Source organism: Tinamus guttatus, unplaced genomic scaffold, assembly GCF_059628265.1.
Source record: "Tinamus guttatus ecotype Peru unplaced genomic scaffold, ASM5962826v1 Tinamus_guttatus_pri_ptg000403l, whole genome shotgun sequence".
NCBI lineage: Eukaryota > Metazoa > Chordata > Aves > Tinamiformes > Tinamidae > Tinamus > Tinamus guttatus.
In genome coordinates, this window is record NW_028288937.1 from 2,436,515 (window position 1) to 2,455,830 (window position 19,316).

Below are 19,316 nucleotides of genomic sequence, written 5' to 3' on the forward strand. Positions count from 1 at the left end.
GAAGCTGTAGATAATAGTCTTTAACATTTATAAATTTACCAGTTAAATATGCATAATATTCCTTAAACAGTGATAAGTTGCATAATTGAATGTATAAATTAATAAGTGTGGCAAATGAAAATATATATATAGAAGTTACTATATTTCTCACAGAAAAACACTGCAATATAATGTAAGAATTGGTTTCAAGAGATGGGAGATGAGTTGTGATAAACACAACATTAGTTTGATCTCAGAACGAAAGCTGAAGAATTTGAGAGGGTTTTATGCCTTTTATTTAAGAAGTATTTATGTGTAAACCAGTTCATGATTTCCTGCTTAATTTCTCGACATACTGTAGCATGTCACAATTAACTATGGAAAGAAAATAAATAATGAATACTAAGGTGCTCATGTGTGATATATTCTCCCACACATACTGTATGTAAGGTAGTATGTCCAAAGATAAAAGAGCAGCCTGAATTACAGATACGTCTTAAAAGGAGTTGTGTTATGACTAAAATTGTGTTGTAGCTACTGTTCCTGAACATCTCTGATCAGAACTTGTCCTGAATAGCTTACCTGTGCTACAACACTAAGAAAATTGATACAGTTTTTCTTGTGTCTTTAGATGTGTTGAGTTGGACTGTTGGGATGGAAAAGGTGAAGACCAAGAACCGATAATAACACATGGAAAAGCAATGTGTACAGATATTCTTTTCAAGGTAAAAGACTGACCACTGCGTCTGAAAGTAAGCCCAAACAAACCCCCTAGGACAAGAATCAGTGCAGGGCACCTTCCTCTTCTTCATACCCTATAGCTTCTGCCTCGTGACAGACTGACATCAATATGGCATCTTGAAGGCTCTTTTTTGCCTTGTGGCCTACAGCCCTTTTTCGCTTCCCTGCATGAAGCAGGCTCATTTTTCTGTTGCTCATTTTTCCAGTCTCGTCACATTCTATAGCTTTTTGCATAACAGAATAAAAATCCTCTCTACTGCCTATGAAGTTTTTAGCTGTAGAAGCAACCTAGAGATAGAAGGAGTTGAAATCCTTCCTGGCAAGATGAGATGGCAGATCTGGGGGTAGCAGCACTGGTGGGTTGTGAGCGGAGCAGCCACCGTTGCTGCACGTGCAGGGAGCACTACCAAACACTGAACCCAGGTTGTTGGGGGATGAAGAGAAGGAGCGTACACTTTGTTCCTGCTCTGCTTTTGTTTGCTCCACTTGAGATTTAGCTCTTTGTTTCTCCGGATGGGGAATAGGACAAAAAAAAAAAATCTTTCCTTATGCTTGTAACCTGATCTGTTCTAATTTGAATCCTGTTGTTGCATTTTAAAGGATGTAATTCAAGCCATTAAGGAAACAGCATTTGTTACATCAGAGTATCCTGTCATCCTTTCATTTGAAAATCACTGCAGGTATATAGTTTATCCCGTTTTATTTTTAATAGTGCAATGGATAATAAAGTTGATGTGCTCTAAAATACTATGATTGGAGTATATTTGAAAACCTTATAGGGGTGTGCAGTTATACTGGATCTCACTTGGAAGGGAATGTGCTTTAATATCCGGTTAAGCTTTAGCTAGCTTAGTAATGGCAATATTTTTATCTGTGGTAAAGCTGTGAAGTATATTTGAATGTCCTATTAACTGTGGTATTCAGTTCATCTACTTTCTTGGTCTTTAATTTAAATTCATATGTATCAGATAATGGATTTATAGTAACAGTTTGTTTACAGTAAAAGAATAATTTTCTGTTGAGAGAAAGTGGGCAGTGCATAATTTAGAATGCATAAACTATTTTACTGTTATGCTCTTGTTGAGCAATAGTGATTTTTTTTTGTTGTTACACTTTAAGTTAACCAATGTCGTATTTTCCAGCAAATATCAACAGTACAAGATGTCAAAATACTGTGAAGATCTTTTTGGAGATCTCCTGTTGAAACAACCTCTAGATACACATCCGGTATGTTATTTTCTGCCTGAGTTTCTATTTTTCATATTAACTGTATTTGAGAGAGAGGATCAAAATGGAATTATAATACCAATTCAGGGAATACTCTTCAACTCCAATCCTGTGCTTTCAAAATTGAGTAGCAATTTGGGATGTCTGCATTTTCTGATACAAACTTGTCCTTATCTGGTATGTTTAATCTTTTCTGTACAGGGCTTGGGTGAGCAGCCTTGGGGAACTCCAACCCCTTGATGAGTGATGTAATATCAACCCCTATATAAAATACACCACATACAGTTTATTTGTTGGGCATATGTAACTCTGAAATTGCTGGTCACTGATGGCAAACAATTAATTACAAATTGCATGGTCTGATCTGAGAAGGATGCAGTACCTCTTGTTTCAGCTGCACTTTGCATGCCTCACACTCGAGATCAGGCTCTGCAGGCCGGGTAGCCCCCATTATTTCATTAAGAAATAAATTAAGCAGAAAGTGTTCCCTGCAGTCTCACTTAGGCCATCAAGTGCACTATAATCTGCATGCACTTCACTCTCCTGCATGGCAGGAGATAACAACAGATGCTACTTCACAAGCACAATATTTGAGGCTTAATATCTTGTTACCTGGTGTTTGCAGCTACGTCTCCAGGCTTTCCTTAGTCCTATGAACAGTTTGCTTGCTTCCTATGCCAGCAGCAGCCAAAACAGTGAATAAGCTGCTCCTCAGTGTTGTGGGACACCGTGGCAAAGCGGACTATTCCTGACTTCCCAACTTCTGACCCTGCGAGCCCCTTCAAAGAGGCTCCTGTCATCAGCATCTTCAGGGCTGTGCTTTTCTTGGCTTCTCTTGAATGTGACAGGGACAGCAACACTTAAGACTGGTAGAAAGTAAGGTTGTCACGCTAGAAGTTAAAACCCAGAGAAAAAAAATGTCGTGGTCCCCTCTGAACTCTGCAATACAGTGCTGTGCTCTTCACTTATTCTCTTCTTCTCTTAAATGCAGCAGCTTTAGACAAGCCTGAAACAGCCAGCCAAAGGCTACAGTGCTGCTACTTCAGGCTTAAGTCTTTAGCTTCAGCTGCCTGCACTCCCTTCTGCATTTGGTCTCTATTTCCCCTCAAGGTTCCATTTAGTCCCCAGCTGCCAGCAAAGTAAAGCTGCATCCCTGGAGACCCGGACCATCTATTCCAGCCACATTCCATTGTTTGCTGGTGCCTCGACAGGCTGGGGACAACAGACCTGAAGAGAGACGTGACATTGCATGAAGCAGATTTTTGTTTTAAAGATGAAAGCAAATATTTGTCCAAACAGGCATCTAGCTCTACACTATGCTTGGGGGTGCTCACTGGCATCGCGCAGGCCTAGGGACAAATGATCTCTGCGGCACTGACATCTAGTGGAACTACAGCACAGGAGAGCGCGGGTTGCTCAGGGCACGCTGTGGTCAGTGAGGGAGCTGCAGCCTCCACAACCGAGCTCGCCTGGTGGCAATACATAATTAACACCCTTCTGCAGAGAGATGTGCACCCATTATTGTGTTGGGACCTCTTTTTGATTGTGTTTTTGTTTGGGGGGTTTTGTGAGGTGGGGGGACTTGGTTGGTATTTGTTGTTTCTGCTTCTTGTGCTTGGGTTTCAGGTTGCAGTGGTTGCTTCATTATTTTTTCCCTCCAGAATTATCCTTCTGCCTAGCTCAGAGAGTTGGATTTAGGGATAAGAATATCTGAATGTTTATTCTAATAATTTTTACTAGCCCAGTCAATATCTCCTAGTTCCATGTTGCTTATCCTTCTACTGGGATCTGTATTCTGTTATAGCAATACCTTTCTATAATACGTTAGCAGGCCTCAGGTGGAGAGTGTACTACACACAGTACCCAAAGATCTATTTCTAAGTCTCAGACTGATGTGATGAAGCTTAACTCACAGGGTTTTGTACTTTTTTTCTTTTTTTTTTCAGTAATGTTTTTTTTTCTTCTTCCCCGAATTGGAACAAACTTTTAACTAATACTTACTTTGTATGTGATATTTGCCATTTTGTGCATTTCACAAATGCTGAAGGCATGACCTTGTGCCCCTCCCAGGGGAAAAAAAAAAAGCCCTCAGCACTTAACTAAGAACTGGGTAGCGTTTTCCATTCACCAGTGCCAGCCCATTTTTACTCTGTAAAGTACTCTGTCAGTATGTGTGGGCTCTCTTGCTTGCATTATTACAGCTTGAAGGGACCATAAAAGGTGAGTTATTTAGAGATCAACTCATAAAAGGCTGAACTGTGACTTGGACTGTGTGCAGGGTGAGAGGGAGAGTAAGAAGCCCTCTGATGAAGAGCTGCAGGCCACATCCATGCCCATTGCAGGAGGCAACAGAAAACATTTTAGTCCCTGCAGCTGAGGATGGCGTAGGCTGGAGAGCTTATTTCAGCTGAACAGAGCTTTCCTGTGAGATAGGGAAGAACAGAGGACATGGCATTACTCCTGTGACACTGCCCTTCAGGGCTGTGCCTGAGGTGGCACTGATTGCTCACTGCCCAATACCATTGCTGTCCTAAAGTCGAAGTCCAAAATGGTTACAGAGAGATCCCATAGCTGTTATTTATCATTTTTATTAATTTTTTTACAGCTTGATACAGGCAAAGCCTTACCTTCTCCTAATGACCTCAGAAGAAAGATTCTGATAAAGAATAAAAGGCTGAAGCCTGAAGTAGAAAAAAGTAAGTAAAGTGTGTCAAGTATTAAATTAAACAAAAGTTCAGACTTAAGACGAATGGGCTTTATGTTACTGAACGTTTCAAGTTACTTGCCTTTCGGTCTTGAACGGTATGTCTTATAAACTGTGTGTAAATGACACTTTGTTTGTCCTTGCATTTTGTATGAATCCTAGAGTCTAGGTCGTGATGTTAGCATGTAGCATAGATAGACCTAGAAATGTAATCCTCAAACTTTATCAGATTGCCGTTCAAGCTAAAATATAACTGAGATACAATCTCTTGTAAATTCTGCCCATGGTGGTGTGTTTACATTGCTGTGTTTTTCCAGGATAAGCAAAAAATGAAATGGAATTTCAATTTGGTCTTCTCGCTATTATTGCCAGTTCTGATATTTATCTTCTTTCAGTAATAATAATAATGTTGTTATCCTAGTTTCCAGTATAGCCATAGTGATAAACCCTGGTCCTTCTCCTGCCAAAGATAACCATGCAGACCATTTACTGACTTCAGTGTTATACTGATGGTGTTCGTGCTGTCAAACTGAAATGCACACAGGCACACAATTGAAAATGCAAGCTCTCTGCCTCCATTTGAATATGGTGCATAGATCATTCACAGAAGAGGTGGCTGTCTCCTTATTCTTTGGAGAAATAATATATGAGCTCCAAAGGGCTTTGAAGTCTGTGGAGGTACTTTCACTTTTTCAATAAGCTTTGGATACAGCTCTTGACAACTTTTCAGAACTAGCAACAGTCCGTGTTTAATGATGCTCTTATTCTGCATAGTTTTAATGCTAACTGAAAACTTAGTCTTGGAGTTTCCATAAAGTAAAACTAGATCTCGAAATCCGAGAGTCATTTTTGCTTGTTTTCGTATATTTCATTTTGCTACAAACTGTTTATGATATATCTAATTAATTTTTCTTATAAACAGAACAGCTCGATGCTCTGAAAAAGATGATGGAGGCTGGCGAAACGGCTGCCCCTGTAAATATCCTAGAGGATGACAATGAAGAAGAAATAGAAAGTGGTAAGGATTTCACAGAAAATGTCTCTCAGAACCCTGGGTGTTGTAAAACAGTGGGTCAGCATCAGCAGCTACCCACGTGTGCTCTGTGGTGGCAGAGCTAACTCCAGGCTCGGTGCAGGACCATTTATACAGATCTCCAGCGGCTGCTGACAATGCGCCAGCCTGTGGTTGGCATCTTCAGCCTTGAACACAGCTCAGGTTGTCTGAGTGCTAATTTTTAACAATTTTTTTAGAAATTGTTTTGTAGCACCAATCCAGTAAGATTTTCACTGTGTATATATGTGAGTACGTGACTGGGAGGTTCTGGTATTTGCTTTGGAAACAGATTTTTGTCACTATTTTTAATGCTTGTGTCAACATCAGATTGGACTGTTGCATTATACTCTGTATGGATAACATCAGGGTTAGGATTTTTTTGTGCCAAGCTTAAGATACCGTTGGTGTAAACATCTAGATCTGAGCCAGTGATGTGGAATGTGTTTATGGGCAACAGAAGAAAGTAGACATTTCTAGGAGTGATTCATATGGCCTGGTTTAGATGGCCACCTTCAGAGGAGGTAAATTATGCAGTACCTGCAAGTCTCTGTCCCACGATGCTGGACTGTGACACATTTCATACTGATTGCCTGAACTGTAGCCTACCCTCTGGTCCTTGATTTCTTCATATTGCAAAGTTGTTGCCATTGCAGTCAGTGGCAGTTCTCAGGATAGATGATCTTTATGATGCAAATCTGCTGTCCATCCTTGCAATAACGAAAAAACGGAAGGGTTTTTTGGAAGGGCCTCTTAGTATCTTTCTTCAGATGACCCAGGAGCACAGAGGACGTGCTATTTAGCAGGCCAAGACCCACTTGAATGAATACTTCTAACAGTGTTGTTACAGTCTTGTGTTACTAGTAACATGCTAGAGTACCAAGAGGCTCAAATAAGTATTTTCTGAAATTATTTAAAGCCAAATAAATCATACTCTTAATTATTTTGTTTTTGTTAAAAGTCTTATTGTCTTATTTGAGAGCTCTCATGGAAATTCATCTTAATAAATTTAAAGGATCTTCCATAACATGGGTGTGTGAGGAAACTCTAAAAGTACACATTAGAAGCCTGGAAACCAGTGCCATTTTGTATCTTTATGTAAAGAACCCATCATCATTTCTTTTTTATTTTCCCAATTCTGTGCTTCTTTACAGTTTTGCTAAGCATATTAATGAATCCTAACTAAAGTCTCCCTTGCTAACCATACCAAGCCCTAAGAATCTCAGGTCTTTGCTGTAATTTGCTACCTATCCTTGGAAACCTAATGCCCTGGGTTTTCTTTCCATTTAAGAATCTCCCAAACCAAACCTGTGCATTTGGCTGTCATTTGTTTCAGCTCACACACGCACACAAACATACAGAAAAAAACAAGCAACTGTTTTTTTTTCACTGATCTTGCTTTTTTATTTTTTTTTTTCTGTGCAGCTGACCAGGAAGAAGAAGCACATCCAGAGTACAAATTTGGAAGTGACCTTTCTGCAGATGATTACTGTCAAAAAGAAGCTGTTGCCATCAGTGTCAAAAAGGTGGGTTTGTTTCTTATATGTATTTCCTTGGGACCTTTCCATGGAGATGGGTGTAAAAGACATCCTATTTTGTGGAAGCATCATATTTTGTCAGAAGAGTCAAACAGAAGTCTTTACTGAATTCTTAACCCTCAGATTAATGAGAACACAAAATTTTATAGCCCGAACTAGCTCTCTGCTTGTGGATTAGATGGATTATTTATTGAGGAAATATAATAGCTATGTAGGAAGACAGTGCACAAGAAGTGGCAGTTATCACCGAAAATACTAATTAAAGGCTGCTAACAATTTCCTGCAATCCTGTCTCTGATATCTTACTTTGCATCACTGTTTCAGAGCTTTAATGTGGGTAGAGTATCAGTTTCCTCACTCAACAATGCTTCCTTGCAAAGCTTTATCCTGTGTCTTCTTTATAGGGATTCCCTGGGTTATTCTTTATTCATTAATTCTTAGGGTAGCAAAACAGGCAAAGCAGGCAGACCATTCCCTCTTTGGGCAATGGGGCCACACCAGGGAGCCAGCTGGCAGACAGGGTGAGAGTGCTTTTTATTCCACTGGTACTGGATTCAGTACAGTTTATCAGTCTGTGCTCAGTAACAGAGTATTACTGGTTATAGCACTTGACAGTAATTAAGATACAGGACACTGGAATTCAAAACTAAGCCTGCTCTGGCACTGATGACATCAGAGCTGCTTGCTACCAATTAAAAAAAAAATCAAGTGCTGAGGTACCTTATCAGATCATACTCCTCTGTCATTTGAGCATTTGTGGTCACTTCTTCCCTGCTTTGGATCTTATTCCAGATGGAAGTATCAATAAAGGAAATCTTTTCCATGGCACAGCTTGCCCTTGGCAGCACATCTCTCCCTAGCAGTGCCGCAGACATCAGGCCTACCTGCTTGGGTTGTCTTTCAGTCTGCATCCTTGGTTCTTCTAGACTTTTATGGATCCTCTCACTGGACTGCTCTTTAGCTTGTTTGCTCTTGGGCTGGTTTTGCTTGCTAAAACAGCAGCTCTTGAACTACCAACTTTAGCTTAGTCAGTCATCCTCAGCATATGCCATTGGGTAATTTCTTTGCTTCTTCACTGACTTGATCCTTATTCTTTAGGTATCTTGGTCCCTTCATTGCCAAGTCTTCATTTATCAACCTGAGATTTTGAGTAGTGACAGGTCGTAAATTGAAGGCTGAGAGACCACTTAGCCATTGCAAGTAATATCTTGAGACAGGCCTTTTCCAAATGTGGTTGTTTAAAGCACAGTTTGCAAGACTCTTAACCCTTAAGTTTTCATAGTCCGCACAGCCTGTGTATCCAGATGATCCTCCATGCTCGCAGGGAGGATCATCTCATCATCATCCTCTCATTCTTCTCTGAAACTTCCTGTCCCCTACATCTAGTGAGTGCAGTAGTTTGGACTTAACCATTTAGCATCTTCCCTCCTATTCCCAGTGCTGGATGGTAGCTCAATTTCATATCTTGTGTGCCCGTGTTTGAAAAACACTGCAACTTTTTTGCAAGATTTTTCTGAAAGATAAGCCACATTTTAAAGTGGAAGAGTTTTACTTTTTACTAAATACATTAACTTTTTGAGGATTTTTTTTTGCCTTAGTTATGAGTATTTCATTCTGCACTTTCTTTGGGTAATATATATATTTTTTTTCCTTAGGCTGTTGAAGATTCTGATCAAGAAAACAATAAAAAGGTGACACACAGGATGTTATGTAGTTTTTTTTATTGCTTTATATATAACATATATATAACATAATATTATTTACCATGCATTCTTAGTAGCTTAACAATTTTATACACAGTTTCATGACACCTACAGAATATTTTTTGAAATTCGCTTTGCCTCCTTTTGGGAGGGCTGCTTCTTTTATACTGGGGTTAGGGCTGTCAGAACATGCAGCTTTTGATTCGGGTCAGCCAGGAGTGCATGACTTGCCCCTGTTTAGAAGTGTCTGATCTCAGTGCAGGTACCTACCTCTAAATGCCATGCACTAGGAAAGGGCAGCTCCTTGAGAAGTGTTGAGCTTTATTATCCTTGTTTCTTTTTTTCCAGTTCCCTTACCTTGACTGCACTTTGTTTTCCTCTTTCTTTTTTCTCCCTTTCCTTTGGGACTTCTGCATTTATCTTCTCTCAAGAATCCCTTCTGCTAGGCTCTCTCCCCTCCCACCACTCTTTCTTTCTCTGATTAAAACTGCTCCTGTTCCTAATCACACTTTATTTCTGTCTGTTGTTTTTTCTAAGTGTGTTGTTATTTTTTTTTTGTTGGAGGTAGGGAGAAGAGGAGGTAGAGTGGAAAAAAAACAGCTCCCAACAAGTTTTGCACATTTTTTTCTCTAGCGTTTAAAAGGATGTGTTTTGACAACCATCCCTTCATCTCAGTAGACTTTTAAGAACATTCTGTCCTGTCCCTAAATCCTTTGATGTGAACAGTGCAAAGACAATAGTCCTCTAACTCTAAAATTTGTATGTCAGTAAGGAATTTAAATTTAATGATCAGTAGATTGTCTTAGGGCATTGCCATGGAGCTGGGGTGTCAGTAATGTAATCACACAGCTGAAGGCTGCAGGTCCTATAGCTTGGCATTAAGGCATACATAACCAACTTCCTTTTCAGTGTGATTCATTTCTTAGACATTTAAGGGTCATATAGTAAAATATGATTAGCAGTTCTAAGCAGGCAGGCAGGAGGCACGTTAAAGGAGCCTGTTTTTTTTTTTTTTTTGGAAGATGTGTGGTCAGTTCTTTTTAAATATTGCTCTTAAAACTCAGAGACACTGAAAATGACTAGTGAGTTTGAAGAGCTTTAGTCTTAATTTTATATAAACTGTAGTAGTCAAATTGACCTAGTAACAAAAAGAAAGCCTGAACTCTGCTAATAAAACGATGCTGGTATTGGGCTTATTTAGGGGACAAATTTGTGAATGCTCAGTATGTGAATTCCAGGGAAACAGCTGGGATAGGCTGTAGTGAACAGCAATAAAATGTGGTGTACATTTCATTTCACAAGCCACTGGAAGTTTGATTCAGTCTAAAATGCACCTAAGGCTATACAAAGCTGGTCTGTTTGGGGTAACTAAACTTCCAGGCCATCAGCAGATATCAGCAAATGCCTTTCCTTGTGACTGCAAGTACTCAGAGGTCAGGCTGTATTCCTCTTATGTGGGTACCCGAAGTAATAACAGCAGACCAATATTTTTCCTCTTTCTCCTCTCATTGGCTACATTAGCCTATATTAGGCTAATTAGCCTACATATTGTTTCATCAGCCTGAAATTGTTTCATTTCACATATAATTCATTTTCTCAAACGTGTCAGCAGTATATGGCAGGTAGATGTACATGCCCCCAGTACTGACAAGTAAGTTCACATTGTTTTTTATCCTCTTGTGAGTAAATGAGTTGCAGTATTGCAAGTGCTCTGAAATACGTGGTTCTTTCATGCTTTTATGCTGTATGCATACAGAGGCTCACTGCCTGAAAAAGGACTTTGCCATGCTTTCCTGATGCAGTAATGAAAAGAGTATGTTTCTAAGTGATATAGGGAAAGGAAAAAGTTGGACAGTAGATCCACAGGAAAAGTGCTTTATATTATTGTGGGTTTCTAACAGACCAGACATCTGTAGAAAAGTTGTGCAATTCTCTTATAAATGTAGTTCATCTCTATGTGAGTAATGGAGACACGTAAGAGGGCAGAGATAGAAGCTTGGCAGCCTGCCTCTTGTGGGGTTTGTGGTGTCTGTCCGTCCAGGGAGGGTTCAGTCCCTGTATGTCAGTTCATTTTTGTTAGTAAAGATTGCCAGTTGCATCAATTTGTGCTTTAGTGTTGACAAGTTCTACTCAGTACAAAGTGTGCACTGTCCCCACAGCTGCTATCAGAAGGTGTATATTAAATTACAGTGCTCAGGAGTTCACTTGAGAAAAGATCACTACCTCGCAGCATTGTTCAGTCCATTTTAGCATTTATCTTTTATCCCCAAATTACATTACTAACATCACCTAACGTTTACCCACTATTTAGGATCTCTTCTATCATCAGTCCTCTTGCATGCCTCCTGTAACTTGAGAGTGTGCTTGGTGCATATATCCCTAAGAAAGTAGATCTTAATTCGTGACATTAAATTTCCACTTTTCTTGTATTATTTTGCATTTATTTTAACTTTCTGCAGATTTAGGTATAATTTTATTTCGCGTTGGAAATTCCAACAGTAGCATTCACACACAAATAGTGATTATTTTTTTAAATGTGTTTTCAGGGTTTAGTAACTGTTGAAGATGAACAAGCATGGATGGCATCTTACAAATATGTAGGTGCCACAACCAATATACATCCGTATTTATCAACAATGGTCAACTATGCTCAGCCTGTAAAATTTCAAGGTTTCGATGTAGCAGAAGGTAACATAAAAGGTTGAATGAAATAAAAGTATTTGTCGGCATATTTTAAGTACTTTTTCATATCTTTGTTTCTGGAGTTTAGAAATTGTGTAAGATTTTATACTATAATGACTTTCATTTTTATATTTTAAGATATCTGTTTCCTTGAATATTAAGATAGCTTGTTATTCCATTGGTCGTCCACATGGAGTCACTAAATTACTGGGAGAATCTGAAGTTGCTGAGTGATTATATTCTCTATATATTCCCTTTCTGATTAACTTCATTTTAGTGCTTTTTTTCATTAGAGTAAGGTGAGCATGGTTGCTGCAAAGATCAGGAGGTAGCTAATGCTTTCATATTGCATGCTAGAACATTTTTCGTGTTGTTTCTTGCTATCTAGCAACACTGTGCAAGCCCTGAGTCATAGTTTTGTTCTAAACAAAAAATGAAAATTCTGTTATTTTTCCAAGAAGTGAAAGAAAAAGGCAGGTCAGAAATATTATTAAAATTATTTTCAGTATGATGTGATTCTATAAGTGACAGCTCTTGGGGAACAGACCAGTTTTGCAGTACTTCATTGAATAGTATATCCTGCTATTACGTATGATGCGTTATTGTGAATTTTGATGCATCATTACAGCAGCATTTTAAGTGTCTTTTCTTTCCTAGAACGCAATATTCATCATAACATGTCCTCTTTCAATGAATCAGTTGGACTAGGGTATTTGAAGACACATGCAATTGAGTTTGTAAAGTATCCTTTTAACTGTTTATAGTATTTCTCTACTTATGCGATAACTAAACAACAAATGTCCACTTCATTTACAATGTTCCATGTCTGTGGTGTAACTAGGAATGTAGCTCATACAGTAAGGAACGGTAGGAATAACATAACAAATATTGAAGATATGAGGCTATGACAATACATTTCTATGCTGTTTTTATTTCATTTCCCTTAACAAATGATACAGTTATAATAAACGACAAATGAGTCGGATATACCCAAAGGGAGGCCGAGTGGATTCCAGTAATTACATGCCTCAAATTTTCTGGAACGCTGGCTGCCAGATGGTCTCACTGAACTATCAGACCCCAGGTAAGCAGCGACAACCAGTGAACCTGAATTCTAGAGAATGGCTTGGGCAGTAACACTCAAACAGATGCCATGGATTTGCTTCTGGCATTTTTTTTAGGAAGGAGACATATGGCTAAATAATACTGCGTGTGGGGAATTATAGAAGCGTAAGAAAAGGAAGCAATAAAAAAAAATGTATGGAACAAAAATTCAATCTCCTTTCATGGTAAAAGTAATTGACAGAGTAATGTAACTCACATAAATGATAATGTTATTAATAAAAATATTACAGGGAAAAGATTGTTTTTGAAGAGACAGCTTTGCCACAGCCAGGTGCATTTCTCCAAAGTAAAAATGAAGGAATGTGCAAATTAAGATAGTGAAAAGTAATGACTATATACTAAATATATCTCTAGACTAGCTATTGTTAAGTGTGAGAGTAACATGTGTAGCATCAGGGAATCAGATACAAGAACTCATCTTATGTAATGATGACAGAGAGTGTAAATAATTCTCTGTGACATAAACTGAGAGGAAATCTAAGGCCCCTGTTGAACAAAGGTGTGAGTATAACTAACAGGGTATTTTTGGTTTTGTTTTTTAAATGAATCTAGGAATGTCTTCAACCATTTATGTAGCAGACCAGTTCTTCCGTTTTCTTCTTCTAGCCTGTGATAGTACCATTAATTTCCTTTCCTTTCAAGGATGTCTTTCGTACAGTAGACATTCCTAATGAGCATACCCCAGATTCTCTCCTGCAAAGCGTTGTGCCCCTGCCCACCACTGATTTCTGGCCAGGAAGCCCCGAGAAAGCCCAAACTGCCTCTACCCAATGCATGTCATTCTTAACTCCTTCCTATTGCAAAATTAAACAGTGTTTCCTGTATCATTGGAAATAAGGAACTTTCCTGTGATAGACTTCTGTGACCCAGCTGTGCTGAGAGTCTTAAGAATAGTTAAGGAAACAGAAGTCAAGTCTGCTGTGAGACTGCCAAGAAAGGAGAATAATAACCATTATAATTGTATGCAAAACAAAGACATACAGAAGAGGTATTTGCACTCTTTAAAGGTAGAGTCCATGGGCAGGAGAAGATCACTAAAACAAAAATGTTGTATTCTGATGTAATTGGAAACCTCAGGAAAAATGATTTTTGTTGAGTTTGGGATTTTGGAGGGAACAGACTATTATCTTTGTAGAGAAGTGCTATAATAATGCATTGAATGAAACTCAGATGCTCTAGATTCTGAGATTAAGTTCCTGTGAACTCTGTGGACTCTTGTTCTGGCATTTCATGGAAATAAGCTCCTACAAACCCAGTGCAAGATTCATCTCACCTTCTTTAAGATTTCCAGATGCAGACATCTTCATGAGAGGTGGTTGTCTACAGTCACTGGAGAGAAGTACACACTTCTTGGGCATGATTAATCTGGTCTGTTTTAGTTGTCTGCCTTAGAATGAGATTAATGTTCGAAGTGCCCGTATCCTTCTATTATTAAAAATAATTCCAGATCACTAGTTCAAATGGAGGTATTTCTACTGTAAATCTCAAAAGGCAGAGGGAAGGAATCTTATCCCAGGCACTTAAACGACCGCAGTCTGATGCTGTGTTTGCATTCGGGGGGGACTGTAAACACAGGTTAGACTTCAGCTTGGTTGGTAAAAGTTGTTACTACTGTGAGAAAATATGTTTGCCTCTTTTATTTCTTAGATGTGTGTGTGTATATATACGTGTGTGTGTATATCTATGTGCGTGTATTTTACATGCACTAATTTTCGCTTAAACTAGTTATTCTGGATAAGCAGTCTTATTTTCTTTCTAAGAGCAATCATTCATGTTATGCATTATTCGGGAGGAAAGATACCTCTTTTTTCACTCTCTTGACAGATTTAGCAATGCAATTGAATCAAGGAAAATTTGAATATAATGGATCATGCGGGTGAGTGATGTGATTTAAACTGTTGTCACTGTGTGTCAGAATCCTTTACTATGGCTTTAATAAAATATTGTCACTATTAATTATGTGTTACAAAAGAAAAATGAGATGCTATGTGAAGAGTAGAAATTAGCAGAATTCAGGGAGAATTATCCCCTGCAAGGAGGTTTTGTGATGAATATGCTTTTTAATTATGCCCATTTTTAATGAGATAGAAGAGGCTTTGTGTGCAAATTAGGAAGAAGATCATGAGCAGCATACACAGAGATATTTAAATCCATCTTCAACTTCTATCAATCTTTTTTTGAAGATACAAATTCGTTAGGGGATTTGCTGCACAGTTCATAGAATAGTCAAGTAGGGCAGGTTGAATCTTAGGTCATAGGGAGCCTTTTTGTTTTGTTGTTCTTCCTTATTTTTGTACTTTAGGTGGAGAGCAAATTGCACAGGGAACACCACAGTGTTTCATCTCTCCAAATTCTCGCTCATTAGTTCTGCAACGATAGGGATTCTCAAGAAATGCTGATAGCTAATTCTCCAGTGTCTATACCTTAATAGGATAGACAGAGAAAATATGATGAATTGTAGGAAGTAGCAGTCCAGAAACACATTAAAATCTACAATTCCTTGGAAAAGAAATAACGTTTTTACTAATGCAAAACTTGTACAGGAAAAAAGTTTGAGTGGATGGGGCGTAGGAAAATTCCTCTTCCTCAGAATGGGCAATTATACACTGCCCTTCCAGGCCTTTATTTCAGTTGTGAACTCTTCAAATAGCAGCTGTGGTGCTTGACAAAAGTGCAGTCCATGGTCATTTTGTTTGGAATCTCGAAATATTACTGATATACTAATCTGAATAATAAAAGCAGAAGAAAACAAATCTTTTTGCTTTAATGGCAAAGTGTGATTCCTTTTGCTGTTAGACCCACAGAGAGATGCTAGGTGAAGAGACTATATATTTATCTCACCTAATTCTCTAAAACACTGGATCAAATTACTTCGGTTTTATATCTCATATCAGTCTTCCAGTATTATAGTAATGTGATAATATATGGTAATATACTTGCAGTAGTTTGCTACTATACATTATAAATGTGGTGCTGGTTTAGTCACGAAGATAAACTTAGGGCAATTAAAATAAAAATGCTGTGTCTTTCTGTCTGTGCTAGTCGTATTTTCTGGTGCATGTTACATGTTGATGAAACTAGATAAGATAGAAACTCTATCTTATGCTGAAATCAGCAGCATAAGAACACTGCTGATTTCAACAGGCCTAAATTGTGGGCTAAGAACATTTCCGGTTGTTCCTTCCTGCTCATAATCTACTTTAATAAAAGATTATGAAATAACATGCATGTAGAGTGTGATGAGTATTACTTTCTGAGGAATATTACTTTCTTAAATAGAAACCAAGTATTACGTAAAAATGTGAGAAAACAGATTATGATTCTTTGTACTTGAATTTTTCCATGACTTCTGTAGTTTGTTGTGAATTTTGTCTAGGCCTTTATAAGATTGTGTCCAAAATTTCACTAGATGAAATATGAGATACTAGCAGCTGCTGTCTGCCAGGGCTGCAGAATTAGCAGCATGACTCCAGTTAGACATTTTCTTCCATCAGTGGAAGAGAATTCCTGTCATATGGAGCAGAGCATTGCTGAGGATCAGCTGTTGTTTTATTCTGATGGCAGAATCTTTGGGTTTTAATTCATCAGTGCACGTATCGGCTTCATTGATATGTTGATCCAGTGTGTAGTCCTCAGGGATGTGTTGTAAGTGTTATTATGGTAGTACCTTTCACGCTACTGTAATTAACAGTCTGTCAGTACTAACATTATCAGCTCTTCTCCCCAAGGTTTTATAACTGAGATGAAAAAAATAGCTTCAAGCTAAAATTTATGTTATGAATCTTGGTTCTGTGGAACTGCTTCATTTAAAAAAGATGGATTAAATCCTCCGTATTTTTCAAAAGTGTTAAAGAATTGGAGTAAATGAGAGCTTCTAATTTTATTGTGTGTTAACTCACTGTATTTTTAGAACGCACTCTTAAATTATTATGAAAGGCTTTATATTACATTTAATTTCATCTTGAAACTCAGTCTAGATTTACTAGCAAAAAGAGTTGCTAGTAATTCAAAATAAAGATTTAACATTTACCTGTATTTTAGACAACTATAACATTTCCATTCTTCCTTCCTCATACTTGCATACAGAATATTAGGCTGTGTTTTACAGTGTCCTGGGTGATTTCATTTTTTAAAGCTAGAGCATCCATTTTATTTATATTTAATACAATTTAATACAATTTTAATTCCCATGCAAAAATATGCGTTTTTTTTCTTCTTAAAATAAGGTATCTACTTAAGCCAGATTTCATGCGGCGACCAGATCGAACATTTGACCCTTTCTCTGAAACTCCTGTAGATGGTGTAATTGCAGCAACATGTTCTGTACAGGTAAAATAGAAATTTAAGAGCTTCTGTCGTCCTGGAACATCCAAAATCACATTTAAACATGAACAGAAACATATCTAAATTATGTTTGGACTGCGTGGATTTTATCAAACTCTTTCCATTCTTTTTTTTTTATTTGATTGCTGGCTTAGACATCTGTGTTTATTTGAACTGAATGGAACATGATATAGTTAGAAGTGGTTTGTTATTACACATTAGCACTGAATTTTAAGCCCCGTCATACTCTTTTGTGGTTCACTTTAGTCTTCACAAATAAATAAATGAATAAAGCTCATTCCTGTGAGTAGAAAGTAACTGCACAAACTTCAGTTGTAATGGGTATTTTTGGATGGGATATTTTCAAAGCAAGTAGAACTTAAAATCTGTGCTGTGACCCAAGGTGTGGCAACTATGTGTTACAGTACTACAGGGAAGAAATCAAAGCTTTGGGAGAGCCTGGTAGGCTGAGGAAGTTAAAGGAGTAGAGCTGAAGTTGCTTATTTGGAAGACAGTTTATTATTTATTATTTTTTTATTTTTTGTGGAGCAGCCCAGCCTCTATATTCACCTCATATTGGACATGAGAGAGAAAAAGGTTGATGTGATGAAGGACCCAACTTTGGAGTCATCTATCTAAGGAGCCCTTAAAACTTATGGTGCAATTATGAAGCATGGTTAGATCTTCTCACAGTTTAGGAGGAGACTGACAACTGTGTATCTGATTTTGTGACTGACTTTTCACTCTTTTAGCTGAAATATCCTACATGCAATTTATCAAAAAGTTTTCCCTTCATTTGTCACTGTCTATACATAGCATGGTGATTTCAAACTCTCCCCAAGCAAGTGTTCATTGCACTTGAGACCTTTTAACATTTCATTTGTGCCTCCAGAAGAACAGAAATGTGTTGTTCTGTCTTTTTGATGTCAGATGGCAGTAGAGTCCCTCCAAGAAAGGAGTGTGGTGAGATGTGGTGATGAGAATACAGTGCTAACAGTGCCGAGAGCTTTCAGTCCACTTCTTTTTGCAGTGTGCTCTTTTTGTATGATTAAAATGAGGATAAAACTTCATACTTCGTATTACTGCAGTGTAAAAGTGGAATAATAATGTCATCCAGTGCATTTGAGGATTACAGAGGGAAAACAGAAAAAGTTTTCTTTGCAGAGATTACTGCTTGGTGCCTACTCAGAGCTGGGGGCATTACTGGAGATTGCGATGCTCATCAGCACAGGGACAGGTATGGTCCCTACAGTGGAGGATGTACAATCCTATTAAAGACAAAACATGCCTAGGAGATGTAAACAGGGGGAGGGAGAGAGATGGATCAGGGTTGTAAGAAGAACATATCTCCACTGCATGGTTTGTTGATTCTGAATTACTTTTATTTGTACTACAGTAATAGCTAGAAGCCCTGACTGAGAGCAGGACTTCCCTTGTACTAGCATGCTGTTATAAAAAAGGTAAGAGTGGACCCAAGCCCAGTCACGTACCCCTCAGCTACGTAACTTTTCAGCTTTGTAATTCAGAATGTTTCCTGGAAAAAGGAAATAATGGGTCAAAATGAACTTAGATCTGTGAAAAGATAAGGGTTTCATTTTTTTCTTCGCTCCTTAATCATACTAACAATGTTTACTCTATTTCTAAGTATTGGGTCATCTAAATGAAGTAAAAATTTACCACTGAGTAATCATTTGCTGTTGCTAGATTAATCTTGACTAAGAAAAGGATCAAAAGAAGTTTTATGTACTTAACAAAACAGAGGAGTCCTGAGTTTGCTTTTTAAATTACTTTAAGGCATCCTGCGCTTATTAGACACAGAATATGGAATTAGATTGATTAGATTGTGACTTAGTTTGGAGATTGCACCTAAGTGAAAGCAGAGCAGTAGCTTCCGCTCACCTCTTTGTTGTCAAGACATATAATAGATGACAGTGCAACAGAGCAGAAAGTTACAAGCACATGTTCACAGTAGTTTTGAATAGCATTACCCGGATTTCTTTGGTTTCGATGGTTTTGTTCAACATATTTTGTTAATGTGGTCACTATACACGTGAGACTGCAGTTCCATCAAATCCTTGACCTCTGATTCCTGAAGTGTTCACTATTTGTGAGCACCGCTGTGCAGATGGCAACATCAGGGAAGTGGTGGACTCACCATCCCTGGCAGTGTTCCAGAAACGTGTAGGTGAAGCACTTGGGGATACAGTTTAGCAGATATGGTGTTGAAGGGTTTACGGTTGGAC

General features: G+C 38.2%; 1 protein-coding gene across 4 annotated transcripts in view; it reads left to right on the forward strand.

The window, feature by feature from the left end:
• PLCB4 (phospholipase C beta 4) overlaps positions 1 to 19,316 on the forward strand; it is a 124,293-nt gene that overhangs the window by 66,331 nt on the left and 38,646 nt on the right. For 2 of the 4 annotated variants that reach the window (XM_088531291.1, XM_088531293.1), the window contains exons 13-24: positions 611 to 704; positions 1,321 to 1,400; positions 1,863 to 1,947; positions 4,553 to 4,643; positions 5,574 to 5,669; positions 7,128 to 7,228; positions 8,896 to 8,931; positions 11,490 to 11,631; positions 12,283 to 12,367; positions 12,585 to 12,709; positions 14,575 to 14,626; positions 16,977 to 17,079. In XM_088531291.1, the coding sequence (XP_088387417.1) occupies positions 611 to 704; positions 1,321 to 1,400; positions 1,863 to 1,947; positions 4,553 to 4,643; positions 5,574 to 5,669; positions 7,128 to 7,228; positions 8,896 to 8,931; positions 11,490 to 11,631; positions 12,283 to 12,367; positions 12,585 to 12,709; positions 14,575 to 14,626; positions 16,977 to 17,079 (1,090 nt within the window). The remainder of the gene's footprint in view (positions 1 to 610; positions 705 to 1,320; positions 1,401 to 1,862; positions 1,948 to 4,552; positions 4,644 to 5,573; positions 5,670 to 7,127; positions 7,229 to 8,895; positions 8,932 to 11,489; positions 11,632 to 12,282; positions 12,368 to 12,584; positions 12,710 to 14,574; positions 14,627 to 16,976; positions 17,080 to 19,316) is intronic. The other 2 variants (XM_088531292.1, XM_088531294.1) reach the window with 1 other exon arrangement.